The sequence below is a fragment of the Phlebotomus papatasi genome, chromosome 1 (assembly GCF_024763615.1).
Source record: "Phlebotomus papatasi isolate M1 chromosome 1, Ppap_2.1, whole genome shotgun sequence".
Classification (NCBI taxonomy): Eukaryota; Metazoa; Arthropoda; class Insecta; order Diptera; family Psychodidae; genus Phlebotomus; species Phlebotomus papatasi.
This window is the reverse complement of record NC_077222.1, coordinates 86,604,152-86,626,104: the sequence shown is the minus strand read 5'-3', so window position 1 is coordinate 86,626,104 and position 21,953 is coordinate 86,604,152. Positions and strand designations below refer to the sequence as shown.

The window sequence follows — 21,953 nt, the reverse complement described above, 5'->3', positions numbered from 1 at the left end:
AAATCATTGTTGCCAAACGCTGAAAATCAGTGTTTCAAAAGATGCTATATATTCCATTGTTTCCAAAAGATGATTTTCAGTGTTTGAAAAAAGATGGTTGGTCATCTATTGACAAAAGATGAAAATCATTGTTTCAAAATGATGGAGTATATATCATCTTTTGAAACACTGAAATTTTTGTCATTTCATCGTTTTATTTTTACTAGTGTATATGGTGCTACCGTGCAATCAAAATCGATTTGATTTGCCAACTTTTATGCTCGCGCCAAACAAACACTCAAGTCGACACGCGAAAGCTCTAAAAAGCTCAAACAGTATCACCATTGATGGCGCACACTGATGCACATTTACCTCTCCTTGCTCTATTATTATTACCTTTTTTGCCAAACCGAGTATTGAAACAGCCAAAGTGAAGCTCAGAGTGTCGCTCTGTCCTTAGTATAAATAAGAGGTAGTCTCTAACGTTTAGAGTAGTGCGTATCCGTCAAGGAGTCAGTTGGAACATGGTGACTCGAATTAAGTTAACGGGCGGAACTCCCATTACTCTCGAGCAAGCTATTGTGAGTGTTAAGTAATTTTATCACGGCAAAAAAAGGCTTTTCAGACCATCCAGAAAAATATTACTCTGTCCCAGAATTACCATTTTTTTCTCGTCTGTAAAATTAAAATTTAATGTTGATGGAACATAAGTGACATTGGAGCATTTTAATTAACACAAACAAACCCTTTTTGCTTGTCACGCTCTAGGCTCAATCCCAAAGTACAACAATTTGGATATGTGAAGTGTATAACGGATTCACGATGGTTTACTTATCTCCTTTTTATTATCCTTTATGAAAATCACAGCTTATATTTAATTCATAACTCAACAGAAAGTTTTATACCTCAATTTAATCTAATTTTGTACCTAAAATACGTTTTAATTTATTCAACTCAGTCCATATTGCTAATTTTCCGTGCCTCTTACTCAAATCAGTATCTTCCGCTCCAAAAATTGTTATCATAATGATTGTGCTCCTCTCTAATTTGTCAATGCACCATCTTTTGCTGTATTTGTCTTTAATTAAATGAAAATATCAAATGAAGATATATTTGAAAATTTATTTGTTTTTCAAAATTAATTCAATTGAATTCCAAATATGAATTTTAATTATAAAACAAGTGATATTAAATTAGAAATTACCCGGTTTAAACAAAGAAAATAACAGAGCTATATGATAGTTCTTTTCTATATTTTCTACAAATACTTCGTGCATGACTTATATTGAATTTAAAGTTTAAATTTCAAATTTATTAGACTTCAAACAAATACAGACGTATAACTTTCGCAATCCTTATGAAATAAATTTTGCAATTCAACTTTCATATCATATTGTATAATCTTATGAAATAAAACATATACGTCGAATTTTCTATAGTTGGGGAAAATTACGTGCTGTATAGTATAGTTGAGATCGTGAGTTAAGAGGCTTTTAATGAAAATTACTAAATCTAAATGCTTTTTTTAGAAGTTGAAAAACACCTTGTCAGTCCGTTCTTTATTTTTTATTAAGTATGACTTTGAACGTTACAAGTGATTGATACACTTTGATATAAGAGTTCTCTTTTGTGATAGTAATTGTGCAAATAATCTGTAAAAATTAAATATTGGCCAGTAATATGTATTAAAAAAAATATAAACCAGCGAAATTATTATGCAAGTTTTTGTTAAAGAAAGAAAAGGTTTTTTTCTATTTCTTTTTATTTAATCAGATATATTTTTGTTAGAAATTTAAAATTATATAAAGAAAAAAAAATTTTCTAAATTTGGCTGAGTTGGTATAAAAAAAAACGTAATTTCAAAAAGTTATGGAAAGTTATGCAAAGCGTCTCACCTTTGCGGAATGCTCGAACTCACAAGATACAGCTATCCATGAACTATCCTTTTACAGATTTTTTGTGCATATCGGTTTATTATCGATTAAATTCATTCACAAATTGGAAAACAATTCTGAACTAGAAAATTCGGTAATAAATATATTAGATGAGATCATATATTCTGTCAGTAGAAGAGGTAAAAAGTTTGGAGTGGTATATCTCAGCTCCTGATGAACATAATGGGATGAGTGAACTATTGTTGGAAAGCTTGGTTCATTAGCTTTCAGAATCTGGTATATGTAATTGGCTATGGGTAAATCATGGTCATCCAGAACCATTTATGTCGAAGAAGACACTTTTTGCAGCGTCATTTTTGACCATCTACTGCTGGGACCAGGAGTGACCCACTTTTCTCGCACAAGGACTATTTGTTAGAGGAACTCAAAAGGTACAATTTGTGGAAGAAACTTTTTTTTGGACGTCTTACTTTTTTTTATTCATCGACTTTTGCAAGAATTTTAACATTTTACACGCATAGAAAAAAATGACAGAAATCCTTCTATCTCATTTTCTGGACAAACTAATGAAGATGTCGACTTGGAATGTTCTAAGTACTCCCCCATAAGTTGATCCAAGGAATCCAAATATCATATCAATTTCATCCCCACGTCTATCCTTCCCCTCCAGAAACCACTCTTTTAGGATTTTTGTAATTTTTTCCTTGCGTGTAAAATGTTAAAATTCTTGCAAAAGTCGATGAATAAAAAAAAGTAAGACGTCCAAAAAAAAAGTTTCTTCCACAAATTATATCCTTTGAGTTCCTCTAACGAATAGTCCTTGTGCGAGAATTGTGGGTCACTCCTGGTCCCAGCAGTAGATGGTCAAAAATGACGCTGCAAAAAGTGTCTTCTTCGACATAAATGGTTCTGGATGACCATGATTTACCCATAGCCAATTACATATACCAGATTTTGAAAGCTAATGAACCAAGCTTTCCAACAATAGTTCACTCATCCAATTATGTTCATCAGGAGCTGAGATATACCACTCCAAACTTTTTACCTCTTCTACTGACAGAATATATGATCTCATCTAATATATTATTAAAATATTCTTTCTATGAGTAATATGCTTACATACAAAAAAGAGGTATTCGAGAAAGATGTATCAATTAGGATTACTTGACCAATTTATTACCGATATAGACTGATACTGCCGGATAAGAAATATAAAGACCTATCCAAAATATCCTAATTTAACCAAATCGGCTAAAAAATGAGCCCTTCAACGAGATTGAGGTTTGGTTTTCAAAAATTCAAGATGGAGAATTTTTAGTTCTTTATTTGGATGAAATGTTCACCTGTTCGACCTCCCACAAAAAATCCAAAAATAAAAGAAATTATTGGGGCCTTTTTTAGTAGGATCAAAAACATGGTTTGGGAAGCGACAGAGGTGGGGAAGATGAAAAAAAAACTTTCTGCAGATTATGTTTTTTATTGGGGTCGCTGAAGACCGAAAGTTGATATCTTGCGCCGTTTATGACCCAGAGTGGTGACAAGTTGGAAAAAAGCGGATTATATAACTACCCTATTTGAGTTCGAGCAGTAATTAATTTTGGGACTTTGTCGGTGATGTAATAAATTCATTGGTGTTTAATGTACCCTTTGAATAATTTTTCTTCCATTCTAATGTATTAGATAAAGTCCGCTTATCAATGCTAATATGGCAGTGAACATGAAATCCTACTATACATTTCACATTATATTAGGTTTTAATAAACATTTTTGGTATTATCATCTATCCTTTTAATTTTAAATATATAATCACACGACTCAGTTAAAAGAATATATAATTACTCTCATACAGTTTGTGTTGTCATTTGAATAAATAGCTGTCAAAGAAAGTTATGAAATAAGTTTCTAATTTCCACCCTAAGTTAAGGGGTTCTGTAGGTCTCGCCGACTAAAAAACCAGCATATTTTCTTTACATCATTTTTCGACAAAATAAAAAAAGAAAAGTTTATTTGAGAACTTAGCGCTTTATGGTGTCTACACACTAGAAGCAATTTTATTCAAAATTTGCCTTTTTAAAAAATTCTGACGTATATCTGCCAACAAGGATAGGCAGAATTTTCTTTAAAAAAGGCATTTTTTTAAAAGAAATTGCTCCTAGTGTGTAGAGGCCATTACGGACGAGAAGGACCCCATTTTTAGGTGACCTAATCGTTCTTAAACGGTTAAACTTATAAAAGCAAAACATTTTAACTATGCTTTCTGAAATTTTCATTTTGTAATTTTAAAAATTCAGTTGTTTAAATGTACTTATACTTTTCGGTGGGCAAGATTTCTCAGAGAATAATGTTGATCTGTCGTAAAAAAATGAATATTTCCTCTTAGCTGATGAGTTAAACTCGTACTTGAACGGAAAAACTTTTTTTTATCTTGATCATAATTGTATTTTTTGTATAAAATTTTGCCAAAAATCCAAATTTCATTAAAAAATCTATGATTTAAGTACGAGTTTAACTCATCAGCTAACGGGAAATAGGGGAGACTTTGGCAAAATTTGTCAAAACGAAAATTTCAATATTCACTATCTTCTAAAATAAAAGGAACTGAGGCATGAAATTTTTATTATAGGTAGCCTTCATGAACCTTCTTAAACTTACAAAGTTTCAAGGGATTCGGGGAAGGATTTTGTAAAATAAAAAATAATGAAATTTTGAGCCCTATTTTTAGAATATTTGGCATATATTTAGAAAATATCAATACTAATTAGCTCAATTTAAGCACATTTCTCGTTAAGATACAGAAAAATTATCTTCGAGTAAAACGAGTGTTCGAGTAAAACGTCACAAATTATCCGAAGACTGTCAAAATTTGCCCCAGCAATTTTGAGAATCTCCACAAAATCGACTTTTAGAAAATGATTCGAAAATTACATTTCTTTTGAGATAGAGGAAAATAGTCTTCTGCAATGTTGTAGAGCAGTAAATTTCCTATAAGAATATGCTGATTATAAAACGTTGAAGTTTTCTCAGAGCTCATGAGAGGATTAAATATGCGTTTTGACAAGTTTTGCCCCAGTCTCTCTTACTGTGTTATCACACTTGCACATTAAAATTTTAATATGATTCACATTAATTGTCGCTATGGGAGTCCAAATGTGTAATTTGTGTGTTTGAATCATTTTATATTCAAAATTTAATCTATTTGTAGATAAAAAGGTAGATTTGGCCCGCAAAATTTGATATAAATTGATTTATAACATTAATGCGAAAAATTAATGCGATTTTCCCTTTAATTTTTTAATGTGAAAAATATTTATGCTTTAAGTAAATTTAAACTTATTTTTACAGGTCAAGTCCACTTCTTTATCAATAAATAGAAAAACCCAAAATATTAAATGACTCAAAGACACAAATAACATATTTGGACGATCACAAGCGACAATTAATGTGAATCACATTAAAATTTTAATGTGCAAGTGTGATAACGCCGTTATGCATTTAGTTTTTTGACATTATGTGAATATACTCTAAGAAATCTTGTCCATCGAAAAAGCATGTTTTTTTCACAAATTGTCTCAGAAAATCAGGGGTGACGATAACAATACAATATTTCAAATCAAAATTTCAGAAAATTTAAATTAAATGGTGTACTTTTATATGCTTAAGAACTTAAATTAAAAGTGAAAATTCACTATAATGAAAAAAATAGTGAAAAGGGACAGATAATCCTAACCGGCTTATGTAGGTGAGATTCTTAACGTGAGCTAGCTCGGAGTGCATGCAAATTCGATTTAGAGCTGAAGTTGGGAGACGCCATTCAGTCATCTTGAATCAAATTCGTGAAATTATGCAAATTTTGTATTTAAACCAAAATATCAAGGATTTGGATGAACTGGCAGAAAAGTGATATATGGGTGAAATGTAGACCAGAATGTTCTCTATAATTTTCCCATAGAACATTGAACTCATCGATTACTCAGAAGCCAAGATAAGCGAGGTTTTTTGTTTCTTAACTCGTTTTTTCATCCAGAGTGCCCCAAGTAGTCATTTGTTGAGCTTCAACTATTTCAAAGAATTGTTGTATTTTGTGGGACTTTCCATTTAAAACCCTATTTTAAGTGTCTTGGTGGAGTAGAGGCAGTCAAATTGGCATCTGAGTGATTTCAAAGCGTTATTATGGGAAAAATCATTTTTTTCACACTTAAACGGCAAAATCGGAGTGATAGCGTAGTCTGAGCGGAAAATCACGTATGGACGAAATGTAGAGACAAATGTCCTCTACAATTATGTTGAAGTAATCATCAAAATCGGTTCAGCGACAGTCGAGATAATTGAGGTTATGTGATATTGAAATTGGTTTTTCGACTGTGGCGCCCCTGGTGTTTGTCCCACGAAGTTCAAATATTCTAGAAAGTTGTAGCATTTGGTGAGATCTTTCGTTTAAGCCCTCACTCATCAAAATCGGTCACATAGAACCGGAGATATGATTTTTTGAACTTTGTGAACTTTGACCCCTCATATCTCCGGTTCTGTTTTAACCACAGCGCGCATACGCACCATTTTGGAAACGTCCTAGACTGGACTACAACATACTAAAATTTCATTAACTTGCACAATGCCGTTTTTGAGAAAAGTGACTTTGAATTTCGATGAATTTTGACGCTATCACAGCGCCACCTGTGGTGACTTTTTGAACTTCCATCTGAAAGTGCTCATCGAGACGAAACCAAAAAGGTAAAATTTAGGTCGCTATGTTAATTAAAACCGGAGATAGAGGCCGGTCAATGTTCGAACTTTGACCCCTTATAGCTCGGGTCAGGGGTTTTAGATTGACTTAAGGTTTTTTTTGTTTGATAGGTATAATCAACGGCTACAACATACTAAATTTTCAGCCCGATGCACAATGGAATTTTTGAGTTATTTAACTTTTAAGATTTAAAAATTTTCTTTTTAAAAAAAGCGCCCCTAGCGGTGGTTTTATGAACTTGCGATGTTAGAAGGGGAAGTGGCATTTCACGAGAGCTTTCCAAAAAGCCCTCACTTTTTAAATTCTGACAATTAGAACCGGAGTTATGGCCATTTTAAGAAATTTTTTTTGGACCCTTATAGCTCGGGTCAGGGGGGTCGGGGGACCTTAAGTTTGGTATTGATGGAAAGCTCTAAGGCCCAGCTATAACATACTAAAATTTGAGTCCGCTGAATGCCATAGGGGCGGAGCTATTGAGAAAACAAAAAAAGGGGGGTCTTCAAAATGGCGGAAGGAGGGGTGGGGGGTGGGGGGTCTATGCACCAAGTTGCAATTTTCACCCGATATATAACCTTTGCCGAAAACCGCAAGTCGATATCTTTTTTAGTTTAGGAGCTATTAAGCTCCAAAGAGCGGCCGGGAACGTAACTTAGCCACATATATATTCGGAATCAGGAAGTGGCGAAACACATTTTGGCCAAATTTGAGGTCGATCGGACGACATGAAATTTTGTTAGGATTATAGTAGGTGAGATTTTGTTAAGAATCTCACCTAATATGATGTTTTCCAGTCTTTTTGAACCACGTAACCCCTTAATTGAATAAAATTAATTAAATATAAGAACGAATAAGTAAATGAATAAGTAAGTCTGTCCCTAAATAAGTCGTGCATTTTTTCATATAAAATGTACTAGCAAACGTACGACTTATATCGGGACAGAGGGAGTATGTAACATTTGAATTACTTTCACAATTTCTCTTGTTGAATATCAATAAAAAAATCAAGACTTTGATGTTGTATCTGAAATTCCCTCAAAGGATCTGCGTCAGACGGTCTTTGGGTCAGCAGCAGCTCCTCCACGAGGAGAATGGACAAGAACGGGTGAGCTATCTTGCGCAATAAATTCACTGAAATATCAAGAGTACTGAAAAAAAGGGGGTAAGACGAATCAATTTCCTGGCAAACACGTAGGTCTCATATTTGGTCAACCGAATCAGGAATTGCCATATGGTTTACGATGCCCAAGAAATGCAACACGAGGACTTCAGTCAGTTCTACAAGCTTTCATCATAAAATACTTCCTTTTTGACAGTAGAGCACGAGAAAAATCTCTCCCACTGGACGTGTATGTACATTTTGTGCTTTATTTTCCATCCGGAAACTTCATGCATAAAGCATTTACTTTTTATATTTCGCATGAAAAACTCACAACAGTCTCTTGAAACCGACCGAAGCTCAGCAGCATGAAGCACTTTGGTATGGAAATTGTTTTATATGTTAACTTTTTTTTCAATAGTTTGGTAAAATTCTTTTGGTATTAATATTATATAATATATGCTCAATAGAATATGAATGGTAATATTATGTTTGGTGTATTTCTTTTTACTTCAATTTAATGCTACGGTTATGGGATAACTTTGCTTCCCGAAGGCGGTCTATTTCATCCATTCTTTGGATGATTGGTGAAAAATCGTTGGTAACCGTGGTTCTACCAGGAGAAATACCACATATCCCCCACAGTCACACGTACTTTCAGGATTCAGTTACAGAAAAATTGTACCTCTTTGAGTTCACCAATTTGGAAGATTTGCAAATATTTATCAAACGGTTTTTATTTTTCGTAAGTTTGCTTTTATCTCAAATATTCTCCCAGAAATTTGTTCCAAAACTCTCTCTTGCAGTTTGTTGAAGATCCAGGACCAGGCGCCTTGGTGTTTCTGTACAGTGCTGTTATCACCAGATCAACAGCCAAGTATTCTTGATAAGAAGGACTTACTGATTCTGAATTTATAAATTTGTGCGATTTGTTTCAGAATCAAGACAGATTTGGATGCACCAAAAGGTGCTCATTTAATGGGACCGCATGAAGAGGGATCACTTAATGTTGTTACTCTACTCTTAACCGGAAGAGCTACGCCATATTTACACAATGGTGTTGTTTATGTCGGCGATGAGGACCACTATGTAAGTTACTAATTTCTAAATATTTCAAAATTGGTGGGATTATGAATAAATCATAGATAATTGAAGTCAAATTTTCTTTGTTAAACTTTAAAGCTATTTTGTAACGATATAACAATGCCATATGACAAATTTTCGTGGTAAATTCAGCAGCAGAAGAACATTAAAGACCAATAACTATCAAATAGCCATTGAAGGGAATCCTATGAAGCTCTTAGTAACTGATACGAATTTGATTGCCTATTATTTTGTTTTTGAATTTTCCATATTAAAATTCTTTAATTTTTCATATGACGTTGTCGTACTGTTACAGAATTCCCCTACTGCTTCATAAGATCAAGAGCTTTAATAAAGGATAATAATAATGCTGCTGACACGACATTCCATGAAGGAACAAGGCCTTCCCCCGCAAGGGGATTTCTAGACATGCATTATTTTTTTTTGTACGGGATGAGATTGTCAGTCCCATGCCCGTAGAATCAAGTGCAGTGAAGCTCACTGGATGCAATCGGAACACCTTTAACGCCAGAAAAATTCCTGGTGACCTAAAAGGGATTCGAACCCGGGACACTTGCATCATAGAGCGAGAGCTCTAGTACTTGACCCATTAAATGCACTTAATAAAAGATAGCGCTTCTAAAAGCCTTTCTTAAAAGCATAATTTTCTAATGATTTTATGTATAAAAAATTACATTTCACATCTTTAACATAACCTTAAAGACAATAACCAATTTTACTGGATTTATAGAACTAAATGATAACGTGATATTGTTTTTGTAAATTCTCTTGAATATTAAAATCTGCTTTTGTTGTGTATTTAAAATAATTTGCAAAAAATAATGAGAGAAAATTAATTTATAAACCAGAATTTTAATTGATTATTAATTTTAATATGAATAAAATCATAAAGCACATATTTTAAATTTCCCTGAGGGAGATTAAGTAAAATTAATGTAATTCCCCATGGAGCACAACATAAATTATTATGATTAAATTTAATATGCTGCCTAATCTGACAATCACATTCACCCATTCATGTGAACTTAATGTGTTTCTCATGAATGCACTAATCGCTCTATCAATTTATATGCAGTGAGAAGTAAACATTAAATTAATTCGTCTCCCAGGCCCTTCCACAATTTGGAATCCTGCAGAGATCTAGCATCGGTCTAATTGTCTGGGAGGGTGATAATGAGGCTGTTCAGGCATCATCTCGCCAGCCAGGATCTCGACTTAAGACACCGGCTATCCCTATTTGGGTTACCAGCTGCTGCGGTCACTATGGCGTTGTCTTCAATTCCAATCGGGAGCTTTTGAGGAATTACCACGCTGAGAAACGGTTTGAATTGCACTATTACACCTGTGCTGGATGCCACCTCTCTATGACAGTGGACACAAGGACCCATGAGGATCCAGAAGCTATGCTACAGAGGCAGAATAGTAGTGCAGGGAGTGGAAACAACAGCGGAAATAGCAACAATACTCAGGATATTGTCGCTACTCCACTTGAAAGATTGATCCATACAAAGTGGATGGACGCGAAAATTACTTTCCACGGTCCAGCCCCACCCTCACTCAACTACTAGTACATGGGATAAATCCTACCTACAGCATCTGATAACAAAAATTCCTGTAACAGTACTGTAAATCTAGAATAAAATTATCCCATTCACAATATATTCCTGGATGTTGATAATTTCATTAATCGTTTTATTGCATACAATTTCATTTCAAATAAAAGTAATATTCTTCCTAGAAATGTAATACTCTCCATCTTTAGCTATAGCTAGTGCTACATTAGAGGTAACTGGGTAAAAGAATACGAAAATTTTTAAAAATAAAATTGCGCCTGTACCATTTTAATTTCTCAACCTTAAAATGGTTTTCTTAAAGTCTCATCATTTTGAGGTAGATTAATAAACATTGGTGCTATCAATGTTTGTTAGGCTGTGAGGTCTGAAAATTTGTGATAAAAATCATAATCCGAAGTTTCTATGTTATATAGAGCATATTTAAGTGCTCTGACTGAGTGAGACCAAACGGTTATAGATATCGACTTGGGAAGATCACATGATCTACCTAAATATCACCTATTCCTCACAAACTTTTTAATTCTTTTCCTATATTTGACTGCTCGAACTCCAGAAAAAGAGGAGTATTAAAATCTCTTGAGTCCCCCTTCCAAAGGCCAAGATGACCACGGCTAGAGCCCAAAGGGTTAGGGATAGAGACTTGGAACTTTCGGGGGACGCCTCATAAGTCGATCCTCCGACCATTAATATATACCACACATTTTCTCCTCCCTCTCCACTTCCCCGCAAAACTTTGTTTTCTGGGATTGTTTAAAAATATGTCGTGCAATTTTTTTATATTTTTGGATTTTGGATATCTTTTAGAGATTACCTAGGCGGACATTATGTCTATGACTTTTCTACTGAAGAAATTTCTGTTCATACTGAAGACTTTTTCCTACACGACCGTAGGGAATTTTCTTCAATATGTTCTCTAGTGTTTAGAGGCCATACGAAAATACCGTGTAATATTCTAATAACCTTGCTAATAACAGTTTTTTTTCAAGACCAAAGGTTCAATGCTTGGAATCGTTGGAAAGGTCTTGGAATTTCTGACAAACCTAAACCGATTCCACTCGATTATGAACCGGTTCACAACCGATAACTAATTTGTATCTAAAATTCGATTATATTACTCCTAAGGTATTTTGGGCAATCTTTTAATAGGTTTAAATCGGTTGTTATTAACCGGTAAATGGTAAATGATGCAACATACTTTTGAGGTACACAATCTAAGTTACGAGTTCGAACACTTTGCGAATCATGGGACGCCTTGCCACACCCCCTTTATTAATCGTATGATTTCTTTGATCTCTCGTGAGTTCTTCCGTGTGTTTAGAATTATTCTCGTGAGAGAATTAATCAGACCATTAAGGGGAGTTTGAATTAATACCGCAGATGTGGGTTACTTTGCACCCTTGTTTGTTGTAAGGGTTGTAAGCTTTTCTTTAATTCCAGTGCTTGAGGATGGTCTTTATCGATCCGATTCATGTCTTCAGTTTTGACTTTAATTTAGTTTAATTTAGCTTGCGCTCCAGGGGTGTCTTTGCATCCTCGCTTTCTTAAACATTTTTTTTTTAATTTAGTATATATTTAAGATAACCTTTACTGACCGGACTGTCCGGTTAAAATTAAACTAAATTGAAGTCAAAAGTAAAGACATGAAAAGGTGTCTCAAATATTATACCGGCTCTTCTCTACTCCGTTGCTTTCATCTCTATTATCATCGACAATTCTTCGAAGTTTTTTCTGAAATTTTAGTGGTATATTCTTAAATAGTTTATCAATTTAATCAATAAATAATTATCAATTTCTTTTAACTTGTAATTGTGGCTCACCCTTAACGAACTGCTGAGGGCGCTACTTTTTAATGTGGATAGTTTTGTCGTGGATAGTGGCAGTAATTAACCAGATGCCTGAAAGTATGTTATCAGTTGTGAACACATGTTTTTTTCAAACATTGGTTCGTCGCTTCAATTAAGGATCTCTAACGCCACAGATTTAATACTCTACACTAGGTTCTCCTTTAAACCAATTATAGTTAAATGCCATCAGTGAAGTTAAGCTCACTGAATGAGATTCGACTACCTTATAAACCAGAAAATTTCAGATAATCGAAAGGGAAATCGAACCTGAGACATTTTCATTATAGAGCAAACACTTCATGATCTAGCCCATCCCAATTTTAAAAACCTTAATTGGAAATGTACCCATTGGAAATCTATAAAAAAAATCCTCTTTGAAGGAATAATACGGAAACAGGCACTCGAATAAATTCTGTGCTATTTTTTGTAAAAAAGATTCTTTCTGAAATAGAATATAATAAATGTGATTAATATTGATTTCCCAAGCGATACACGTACTTTTATAATTTGGTATCTGCAGCATTTAATTACTTCACACCATTTTAAATTGATAACTCCTTATCAAATTGATTTCCAATTATGTGAAACCTGTTATCAAAAAATTAAGAATAATATCCTCTTTCTTTTGTGAGTGCATTTGTTTTATAGCGACTCTCAGTAGTTAAATATTCAAAAAGAAAGTTTAAGAGATGCAACAAAAAAAAAGATCTTGGATGTGAGCTTTTCACTGACGATGGAATTTTATCTTTGCATTCAGTAACACTGAACTTTATGACTGTATAAAAGAATTTTTGAGGCGGTTTTAATTACCAAAGCTTTATAAAGAGAGTTACAGTTGGGTTTGTGGAGTTTAATCACTTAGAAAAAAACAGTGGTGCGATTAACTTTTTTCCCTCATAACTTTAACACTTTTTAGGTATAAAAATATATCAACATTTTTTAATGTTAATTTTACACCTTTCTAAGGGTAAAATTCACATGAAAAAGGGTATTTTTAATCCCTAATACACCTAAAAAGGGTAATATTTACACCGATTTGGGATCAATAATGCAGGGTAAAATTAACATTTCCGGAATGTCATTTTAACTTCTTTGGATTTCTCAGTGATGAAATGAATAGTTTATAAAAATAATAGTAGAATTCAAACAACAAGATATACGAAGTTCCTGATTTAATTGAACATGGGTCTAAGATACTGCTTCAGTTACATGAAGGGTTTAGTCGTTTAATTGTCCTAAATGGGTATGAAAAAGTAGCAAACGACGAAACTTTTCCTTCTTCAAACTACTCATCCTTATTTAATTTACTTCTTATAACTAATCCTCGTAAATTATTTTGCTTGTTTTGCTATATCTTTTTAAAGTAAGTATACTATGCACATTTTACCTGAACTTTTATCAGTTCATTATTCCATTATTTATTTTATTTTAACAGAGTCGAGGTGTTTTGTTTTTTTAGTATTTAATTATATTATTCTTTTCTCTCATTCAAAATTGCTTTCACTTTTAAATGTTGTCTGTAGTATCTGAATAATTCCAGAGGGAGAATTAATTGGCTTTGAAATCGTTAAATGTACTAAAGTTTAAATTTGTTTCGTCAAGATAGCATGTGTCAAGGCATATTATTTACTCGATCCGGAGTTGTCTATAGTAGAGATAGCGGGTAGGTAATTATTCTAATCGAAATTTATGGTTAAATGAGAGAGGTACTGTGGTGCTTGAAGATGAGATAGAGCTGGAGTGTATGCTTGAGAGAATAAAAGAGATTCTGAGGGTATTATATAACAGCAATATATCGATTTCAATTAATCTTATCAGCACGCCAAGAGGCATCCAAGCTTAAGCTCAAATTCCAGTCTCGCAATGGCATTCGAAGGGAAGGTTGTTTTAATTACCGGAGCATCGTCAGGTAATGGGATGGAATCAATTATTCTGCACCAGTGGGAGGAAATTGTAGCGTCAATTTTGCAGGAATTGGCGTCGGAACGGCAATTTTATTTGCTGAACAGGGGGCAAAATTGGCCATTACTGGACGCAATGAAGAACGTCTCCGGGAGACTTTGGGTAAATGCAAATCCCCAAAATCTGGACGCAGCAATGCGATAATTGTGGCCGATGTGACAAAGGAGGATGATGCCAAGAAGATCATTAATAATACCATTGCGCACTTTGGTCAGTTGGATGTTCTGGTGAATAATGCGGGAATTTTGGAAGGTGGGTCCATCGAAAACACAAGCTTGGAACAATACGATAGTATTATGAACACCAACGTGAGGTAAGCTTTGTGTGATTTATTTCTTTCCATTATTTAGGATATAGTTTTCAATCAACGGGTTTCATCATCTTATTCAATTAAGCAACACTCGAGTCTTATCTCCTTTATATTCCCACAATCATATCAATTTGTGGTCTAACGCAGAAGCTCTTTCTTGAAATGAGAGAAATTTCTGAAAATTATTTGCAAATGCTCTAAAAGCTCTTTGGAGCAAAGATGTGTGAAAGTTTTAATGAAACCTCTCCATCAACTTAGAAATGTTTCCTGTTATTATCTGGATCTGAATATTCATGAAGAGTACTTTCTGTGCCGTACATTGGTTGCACCTTCGTATATTTATCACATTTCATTTACACTATCCTAAATTTACCCTGAATACCTTACCTGCGAAATATGCAATTCTCATTGCTCATACGGCTCATTCTCATTATACCTTATTTAAATAAAATTATTTAAAAAAAAACAGTGGACGTGAGTGTTGTTGGGTAAGTGTGCCAAATTCCGGCCAGCTTGCAATTCCGGCCACCTTTTTTGTTCCTCGAATTTCCATGAATTTTTAGTTTTTAAATACTCTAGAGATTATACAATGAAAAAGAATAACAAAAAATGTAGCTACGACAAACGAGATGACGTGAAAAAGACATTGAAAGAATTTCCTAAGGGCAAGAAACTATGAGAATAAAGGTGGCCGAAATAGGGCACCAAAGCTATGCCTATATATTTATTCATTTTAAAATGTATTAAGAATGATTTTAGAGTAAATAAAGACGATAAACGGTTTACAAGGTTCCAAGCAACACTCCTTCTTAAGAAGAAGGAATAAAAAAAATCATTTTTTATTAAAAATATTACATTTCAAACTTGAGACTTTGGCGCTTGCATGCAACTATGCCGAAATTTGGCACACTAACCCTAGTGCATCCCAGATAAAAGCACTCAATAAGAGTATTTTTAGAAATGATACTAAGAATAATTCAATTTGATTCAGGTCCGTTTATCACTTGACCATGCTAGCTGTTCCGCATCTTATCAAGACCAAGGGCAATATCGTTAATGTATCCAGTGTGGCAGGAACTAGATCTTTTCCGAATATCCTGGCATATGGCATGTCCAAGAGCGCTGTGGACCAATTCACCAAGTGCACAGCTCTTGAGTTGGCGCCTAAACAAGTTCGCGTAAATGCCGTAAATCCAGGTGTTATCGTAACGGATATCCACAAGCGAGGCGGAATGGACGATAAGGCCTATGAGGAATTTCTTGAGCGCGGCAGGACCACTCATGCGCTAGGACGTGTGGGGACAGTGGATGAAGTGGCGGAAGGTATTGTTTTCTTGGCCAGCGACCGAGCATCCTTTATCACTGGTGCCAACTTGCCAATTTGTGGTGGGCGCCACATTATGTGCCCACGATAGATTTATGTTCTCACCCATAAATTATCCTTTGGGATTATCATTGTGCAGAGAGTCTATAGCGTTAGTGCGGAAAATGACTACAGGAATTTTATACCACTGCATTATTTTGCTTACTAGATGCTTTTCTAAATAATTTAATGATGCAAATGTATTGATATAATGAATTCTAATAAATAAAATTGTCTATTTTTGGAAAAATTATGCATTTTATTCCTCTGACTGCAATAAAGGCAGCAAATAATTCTGTACTTTTGGTTTTCCAGAATGGTTTACATCTAAATCTAAGGATTTTAAAATATAATATGGATATCTTGAATAAAAAAATACCTCACAGGAACTTAATTACAGCTTTACTTATGGTTTCGTGGCATTTTTTGTCAGAAACTGATTTCAAAACCCAAAAAAATATAATGTGCTATAACAACATATCATTTTTTTTAATTTTGAGGTATTTCAAAATCATTTTGTGAGATTTTAAAGTTTTTGCGAGGAGGCCATAAGTATAGACAAAGGCCACAAAGTAGTGCTGGCACTCTATTAAGATTTTTAAGAAAAAAAACTAATATTTTTATAACCTTTATTAAATGATTCAGTGCAGTAGAGGAAAGTGCCCATGCTTGATACCATTGGAAGTTTCGTAATGATTAAATTTTTCCTACGTTTTTCAATGAAAGTAACCCCGCAATATATTTTAAAAATTAGCCACTTTCCCATAGTTTTCAAAATATGGTTGCGATGAGTCACATATATATTGTGAAACATATAAAATTCAGTCATTACGAAGCTTCCGATGGTATCAAGCATGGGCACTTTTCCCTACAAATTTATCGCTGATACTAATCCGTCTCATCTAAATGCGACTCTTCCCTGTACTTTGTGATCCAAAAAATTTCATTCATAATTTGCGTAAATCAGAGTTCAATCAAATTGAACTAATCGATAATAATTTTTTTAATAATTTATAGTGAATCGATAAATATAAAACTGACGTAGCGTAAAATAAACCTTGAACTCGTAATTGGAATTTTTTCCCCATAAAGGCCTTTAGACATCGGGAGCAATTTTTGTCTAAAATTGCTTTTTTGCAGAAAATTGTCTGCACTGATGTAGATAGAAACGTCAAAATTCTGTCAAAAATGCAATTTTTAAAGCAAATTGCTCACAATGTGTATAGGCCTTCAGTTGGACAACTAAATGACTTTATGATGATAATGTGAAACTACTTCAAGCGCAATTAAATCCCATTAAATCCGAGCTTGAATAATTAACAAAACTAAGACATTTTGTATAACCATCCCATTCCTGTCTTAATTTTTTTCTCGAATATATAAATTTTAATTTTTATTAAAAAAAAATGAATTTATATGAAACATTTTGAAGCACTTTCATGGTAATTAAATTACCTGATTACACATTCTACTTATTCACCTCAACTGTACTTGATTTACTAACTGAAATGATTTATTATTCATATTATTTATTCCATCTTCTATTTATATGAGGAATTCATCCTTTTTTATCCTTCAGAGACCCACTTTTCTCAATAAATCTTTGCGTTTCAGACGATTTCTGAGAAATGTTGTCACGCTGTTTGCCCGTCTATCTAGAGGCCAATTGGTTAGAGATAGCGACTTCGAACCTAAGGGTGAGACCCCCCCCCATAAATCGACGCAAGGATCACTGATATGCCCCCCATTTTCCTCCCAACTCTCCAAAATCAAGTTTTTTTTGGGTTTCTGGAAAACACGTGGTGCGATTTTTTTTTCATTTTTGGATGTGTTTTAGAGATTACACTGGCGAACAATTAACCATGTGTGAAAATATCCGTTCAACCTATTAACGGTTTTTCAAGGCCAAAGGTAAAAAAAAGTCTATAGAGAGCACATTTATCAGGCGAATAGAGTCATGTTTTTGCTCATTAGAATGGTTTTGGAATTTTTAACAAAACTGAACCAGTTCCAATTGGTTTCAAACCGGTAATGAACCGGATCATAACCGATAACTAATTTATATTCTAAATTCAATTATACTAGTCTTAAGTTATTTTGAACAATGTTTTGAGTGATTTATAAATCCGTTCAAATCGGTTGTGGACCGGTATTGAACCGGTTCTGAACCGATAAGCATTTTTTGTTCAAAAATCAGTTGAAAAGGGGTAAACGGTAAATGATTCGTAAATATTTTTGAGGGATAGCATCTAAGTCACGAGTTCGAGCACTTCGCAAAGCCTGGGACACTTCGCCACGCGTTTTTGGCAAAATGTGAAAATATTTTTTTATGGAATTACCTTACATTAAATAATACTTTCTCTGGCTCAAAAAATGGGCTTTTAGGAAACATGATTTTTTTTGGATAATATCATTAAAATAAGGATTCTGCAAAAATAAGTGTTTAATAATATTGTTGGCAATATTTTCCACCGATAGCGAAATAGAGCCCGGCTGGTGGATTCCATTCCCTGTTTGCGGGAAATTTATATTTCCCGCCTCTCGCTCCAAGCAAGGCCTTTTACTGGCGGTATATAGTTCTGTTGCCCGCCGTGTGGGGAATTGGCTGACAGGAGACACTGTCAGTCAGTCGGTAACATGGCCTGGAAGTATTCGGATGGGGGCACAGAGCTGGGTCGCTGCCGGGCAATTGGCCGCGATAAGCCTTGGTCTCTCTGAGGAATCTTTCAGGGCAAAAGCCCGACAACAATATTCCGCAAATTTTTCATGTATGAACATTATTTAAGTTTTTTGCCAATAACAAAATAATTCCGAGAAATCGTGTCATAATCCTTTAATTTTTCCAGATGTACGATTTTTTTTGGAACGGAAGGAGTAGAGTATTTTATATATAAGTTGAAGACCTGAAAAAGATTTGTAGGGGAAACTGGGGCACCACCAAACACGGGGTACCACCAAACACTGCGATTTTTTAATCGGATATTCGACTTCAGAGGATAAGACCTATAGGAATTTATAGGCACTAAAGGGATGCTTGTCCACTGAAGGAATGGTCGAGATAGACCAAGTAGTTTAGAAATAAAAATTAGTGTTTGGTGGTACCTCAGTTTCCCCTATACTCTAAGAAAGAGAACACATATCGAGTTTTGATTGGAGGATAAACCGCGAGATGAAATTATGAATTGAAAAGATCCACCCAAAAAAATTACGTACACGGTAAAAAACAATCTTGTTCATTTTCCGAGACTCATAAAGATAATCAATATTAGTAACGAATTTGTTCCAAAAAGTAGCTCGTCCACGGACACCATAATTTTTGGAACAAATTTGTACCTTCTAGGAGGAACAAAAAGATACCCAATATTAGTAACGAATTTGTTCCAAAAAATAGCTCGTCTAGTATAAAATCGTATCCCTCCTCTCTCACTCAGTCACCCGTCACCAACGAAGCGAGGAGAACGCCAAATCTGTAGCAATTTTCGTGCTACATGATTTCACTTTTTTAATTCGAGATTCTCTTTTCCTTCTGCTGCCAGCACTCGCATATGATTTCGTCATGTACGCGTCTGTATAAAACACTCTCAAGTTGATTTTTGTTTGATGTTCCTTATGAGCTTTCGCCACCGAAATCCATCTCGACTGAAGTATAAGCCTTAACTGTCAGACGAAATCTTTAACACGAATTTTTTTCCAACAATGGAAACAAAAAGATTCTCCATATAAGTAACAATTTCGTTCCAAAAATTACCTCGTCCACGGACACCGAAAATTTTTTAGAACAAATTGTTACAGATGTAGGAATAATATTCTTACAAAGAAAATGTACCAATTTGTTTCTGACAGTGGGAACAAAACATCCGAGTGCAACAAATTCTATTCCAACTTTCAGGAACAAATTTGTACAAAACTAAATCAACTCAAATTTGTAGATATTCCACCCATTCCACCGTATCAAAACGGTTCTAAAAGAAAACTCTAACAAACTTGTAACTATACTTCGTGGAAAAACTGTAAAGAAAACTTTTTGGAACAAACAAATATCTTCTCTAGGTACAAATTGATTCCAAAAAAATTAGTTCCAAGGACAACTTGTTATAATATTTTGGTCAGTGTCCAAAAGTTTTTACCGTGTATGTGCCTAAACTATCAGTATAGTTCAAGTTGATGCTTACTGACAAATTTTATGAACTAAATATTCCCGAGGATCAGCCAGAATCTATTTTGGGCTTTGTGTTCTCTTTATTGTGAAAAAATCGAGAAATGTTTTTCAGTAATTTACGAAGAATATTTCAAATTACTAGCAAAAGTACCAACTTACTCTTTGGCGCTATGGAACTCTACTATCGAGCACTAAAAAAATTAAATTTGAGCTTTGTTCTTTTTGTCATTTTTGGTTCTACAATTCATGCATGCCGTAATTTGTCCTACCCTCCTTTATTTTTTTCTGTAATTTTGCTCTGTAAATATTCTCTGTAAATCTTGAAAGGTTAATGGGTTAAGTAAAACTTCAAAAGTTGCATAATGTATGGAAATCACAAGTTCACTTTATTTTGCTTTAATGCAGTAAAAATTTATTTAATAATAAAAATTTAACAGGGAGTAAATGCATTTTAAGGCACAATTTCAGGAAGAAAGATGCAAAATTTTATCGTGGACACATGGCATGACGTCCTCCATCTACAGGAAGGGAAGCTCCTGTGATGAAGGATGCTTGATCACTGGCCAGAAAAGCTATCGTTTGTGCCAATTCTTTGACATCGCCAGGTCTGCCGAGGGCATGCGTGTTCCGGGAGTGCTCGAGGAACTTCTCATACGCTTCATTGGTCATACCACTGCGTTTATGGAGATTCGTCACGGTCACTCCTGGATTCACGGCATTGCAGCGGACGTTCTTGGACGCCAACTCCAGTGCGACGCACCTCGTGAATTGATCTACAGCTGCCTTGGAGATATTATATGCCAGAACTCCGGGGAAGGAACGGATTCCATTGACACTGGACACGTTCACAATATTTCCTTTGGATTTTATGAGATGAGGAGTGGCCAGCATGGTGAGATAGTAAATGGATCGGATATTGGTATTCATAACGCGGTCAAATTGTTCAAGACTGGTGTTCTCGATGGTTCCAGGCTCCAGAATTCCAGCATTATTGATGAGCACGTCTAATTTTCCAAACTCATTGATGGTATCCGTGAGAATTTTCTCTGTATCCTTCTCCTTTGTCAAGTCCCCAGGAATGACAAAGTGTTTTTGGGGAGGTGTCTTTGTGCATTCACCCACCAGCTTTGTGAGACTGTCCACGTTGCGTCCCGTTAAGGACAAACTGGCTCCCAATTTGGCCAAATGAAGAGCTGTTGCGTATCCAATGCCTGGAATAAAATGCAGCATTTACTAACTGGGAAGTTGGTTTTTCTGGTCAAATTTGTTACCTGAGGAAGCTCCTGTGAGCAGCACAACTTTCCCAGCGAAGTTCATTTTATATTTAATCCTCTGTAGACAAATAAACTGTTACGCAACAGCCGCTTTTGCCGATAACAATTCCACAAATGGCACTGACAATCAGCTGCTACCTCATTCCACTGAATCTTCTGGCCCACGGATGCGCAGTTCTTCATCCCTGACCCAACGAAACTCCTCAGGTCTAAGCATTTTAGTACCAACTTTCAAAAAATATCCGTTATTCTTCTGCTTCCATGCTCACTATTTTTGAAAATTTTTTGCTGAATTAAATATATTTAATTAATAAAAATTAAAAAGTTTTTCTGCAAAAATTTTTCGTAAAATATTCGAAATTATTGATAAATTTGTCAATTTTGATGAGTAAATTGCACTAAACTGAGCAGAAATTAATTCAAAATATGCTTGATATATATACAAAAATATATATTATTGACATATGTATATATGTCCATACATACATAATATTATATATATCAAAATGTGCAAAATATTTCAGCTTTTTATATCCAATTGTTTGTCCATTAAGTTATTAATGATGGAAATCTGTGGGGTTACCCGCACAAAAATGCTGCGGTAATTATTTGAATTACCAAAAGCTTTAGGTAAAATTGAATATGCACGAGT

The 21,953-nt window shown here is 34.5% G+C and overlaps 3 protein-coding genes across 3 annotated transcripts; 2 read left to right on the top strand and 1 right to left on the bottom strand.

The window, feature by feature from the left end:
* Positions 1 to 356: 356 nt before the first annotated feature.
* On the top strand, positions 357 to 10,472 carry LOC129797922 (inactive ubiquitin carboxyl-terminal hydrolase MINDY-4B). The gene is made up of 8 exons (XM_055840805.1): positions 357 to 560; positions 7,654 to 7,717; positions 7,808 to 7,961; positions 8,051 to 8,092; positions 8,267 to 8,456; positions 8,518 to 8,588; positions 8,650 to 8,800; positions 9,925 to 10,472. Exons 1-8 carry the CDS (start codon positions 504 to 506, stop codon positions 10,381 to 10,383), a joined length of 1,188 nt encoding a protein of 395 aa, XP_055696780.1. The 5' UTR covers positions 357 to 503; the 3' UTR covers positions 10,384 to 10,472.
* Positions 10,473 to 13,830: 3,358 nt separating this feature from the next.
* LOC129797931 (3-oxoacyl-[acyl-carrier-protein] reductase FabG-like) lies at positions 13,831 to 16,118 on the top strand. Its single transcript, XM_055840814.1, has 4 exons — positions 13,831 to 13,896; positions 14,052 to 14,142; positions 14,205 to 14,508; positions 15,497 to 16,118. Exons 2-4 carry the CDS (start codon positions 14,097 to 14,099, stop codon positions 15,918 to 15,920), a joined length of 774 nt encoding a protein of 257 aa, XP_055696789.1. The 5' UTR covers positions 13,831 to 13,896; positions 14,052 to 14,096; the 3' UTR covers positions 15,921 to 16,118.
* A 4,269-nt stretch (positions 16,119 to 20,387) lies between these two features.
* Positions 20,388 to 21,472, bottom strand: LOC129797932 (3-oxoacyl-[acyl-carrier-protein] reductase FabG-like). The gene is made up of 2 exons (XM_055840815.1): positions 21,299 to 21,472; positions 20,388 to 21,238 (listed from the first exon to the last, which is right to left on the bottom strand). The coding sequence occupies exons 1-2, from the start codon at positions 21,342 to 21,344 to the stop codon at positions 20,514 to 20,516; spliced, it is 771 nt and encodes a 256-aa protein (XP_055696790.1). The 5' UTR covers positions 21,345 to 21,472; the 3' UTR covers positions 20,388 to 20,513.
* Between the last annotated feature and the right edge of the window lie 481 nt (positions 21,473 to 21,953).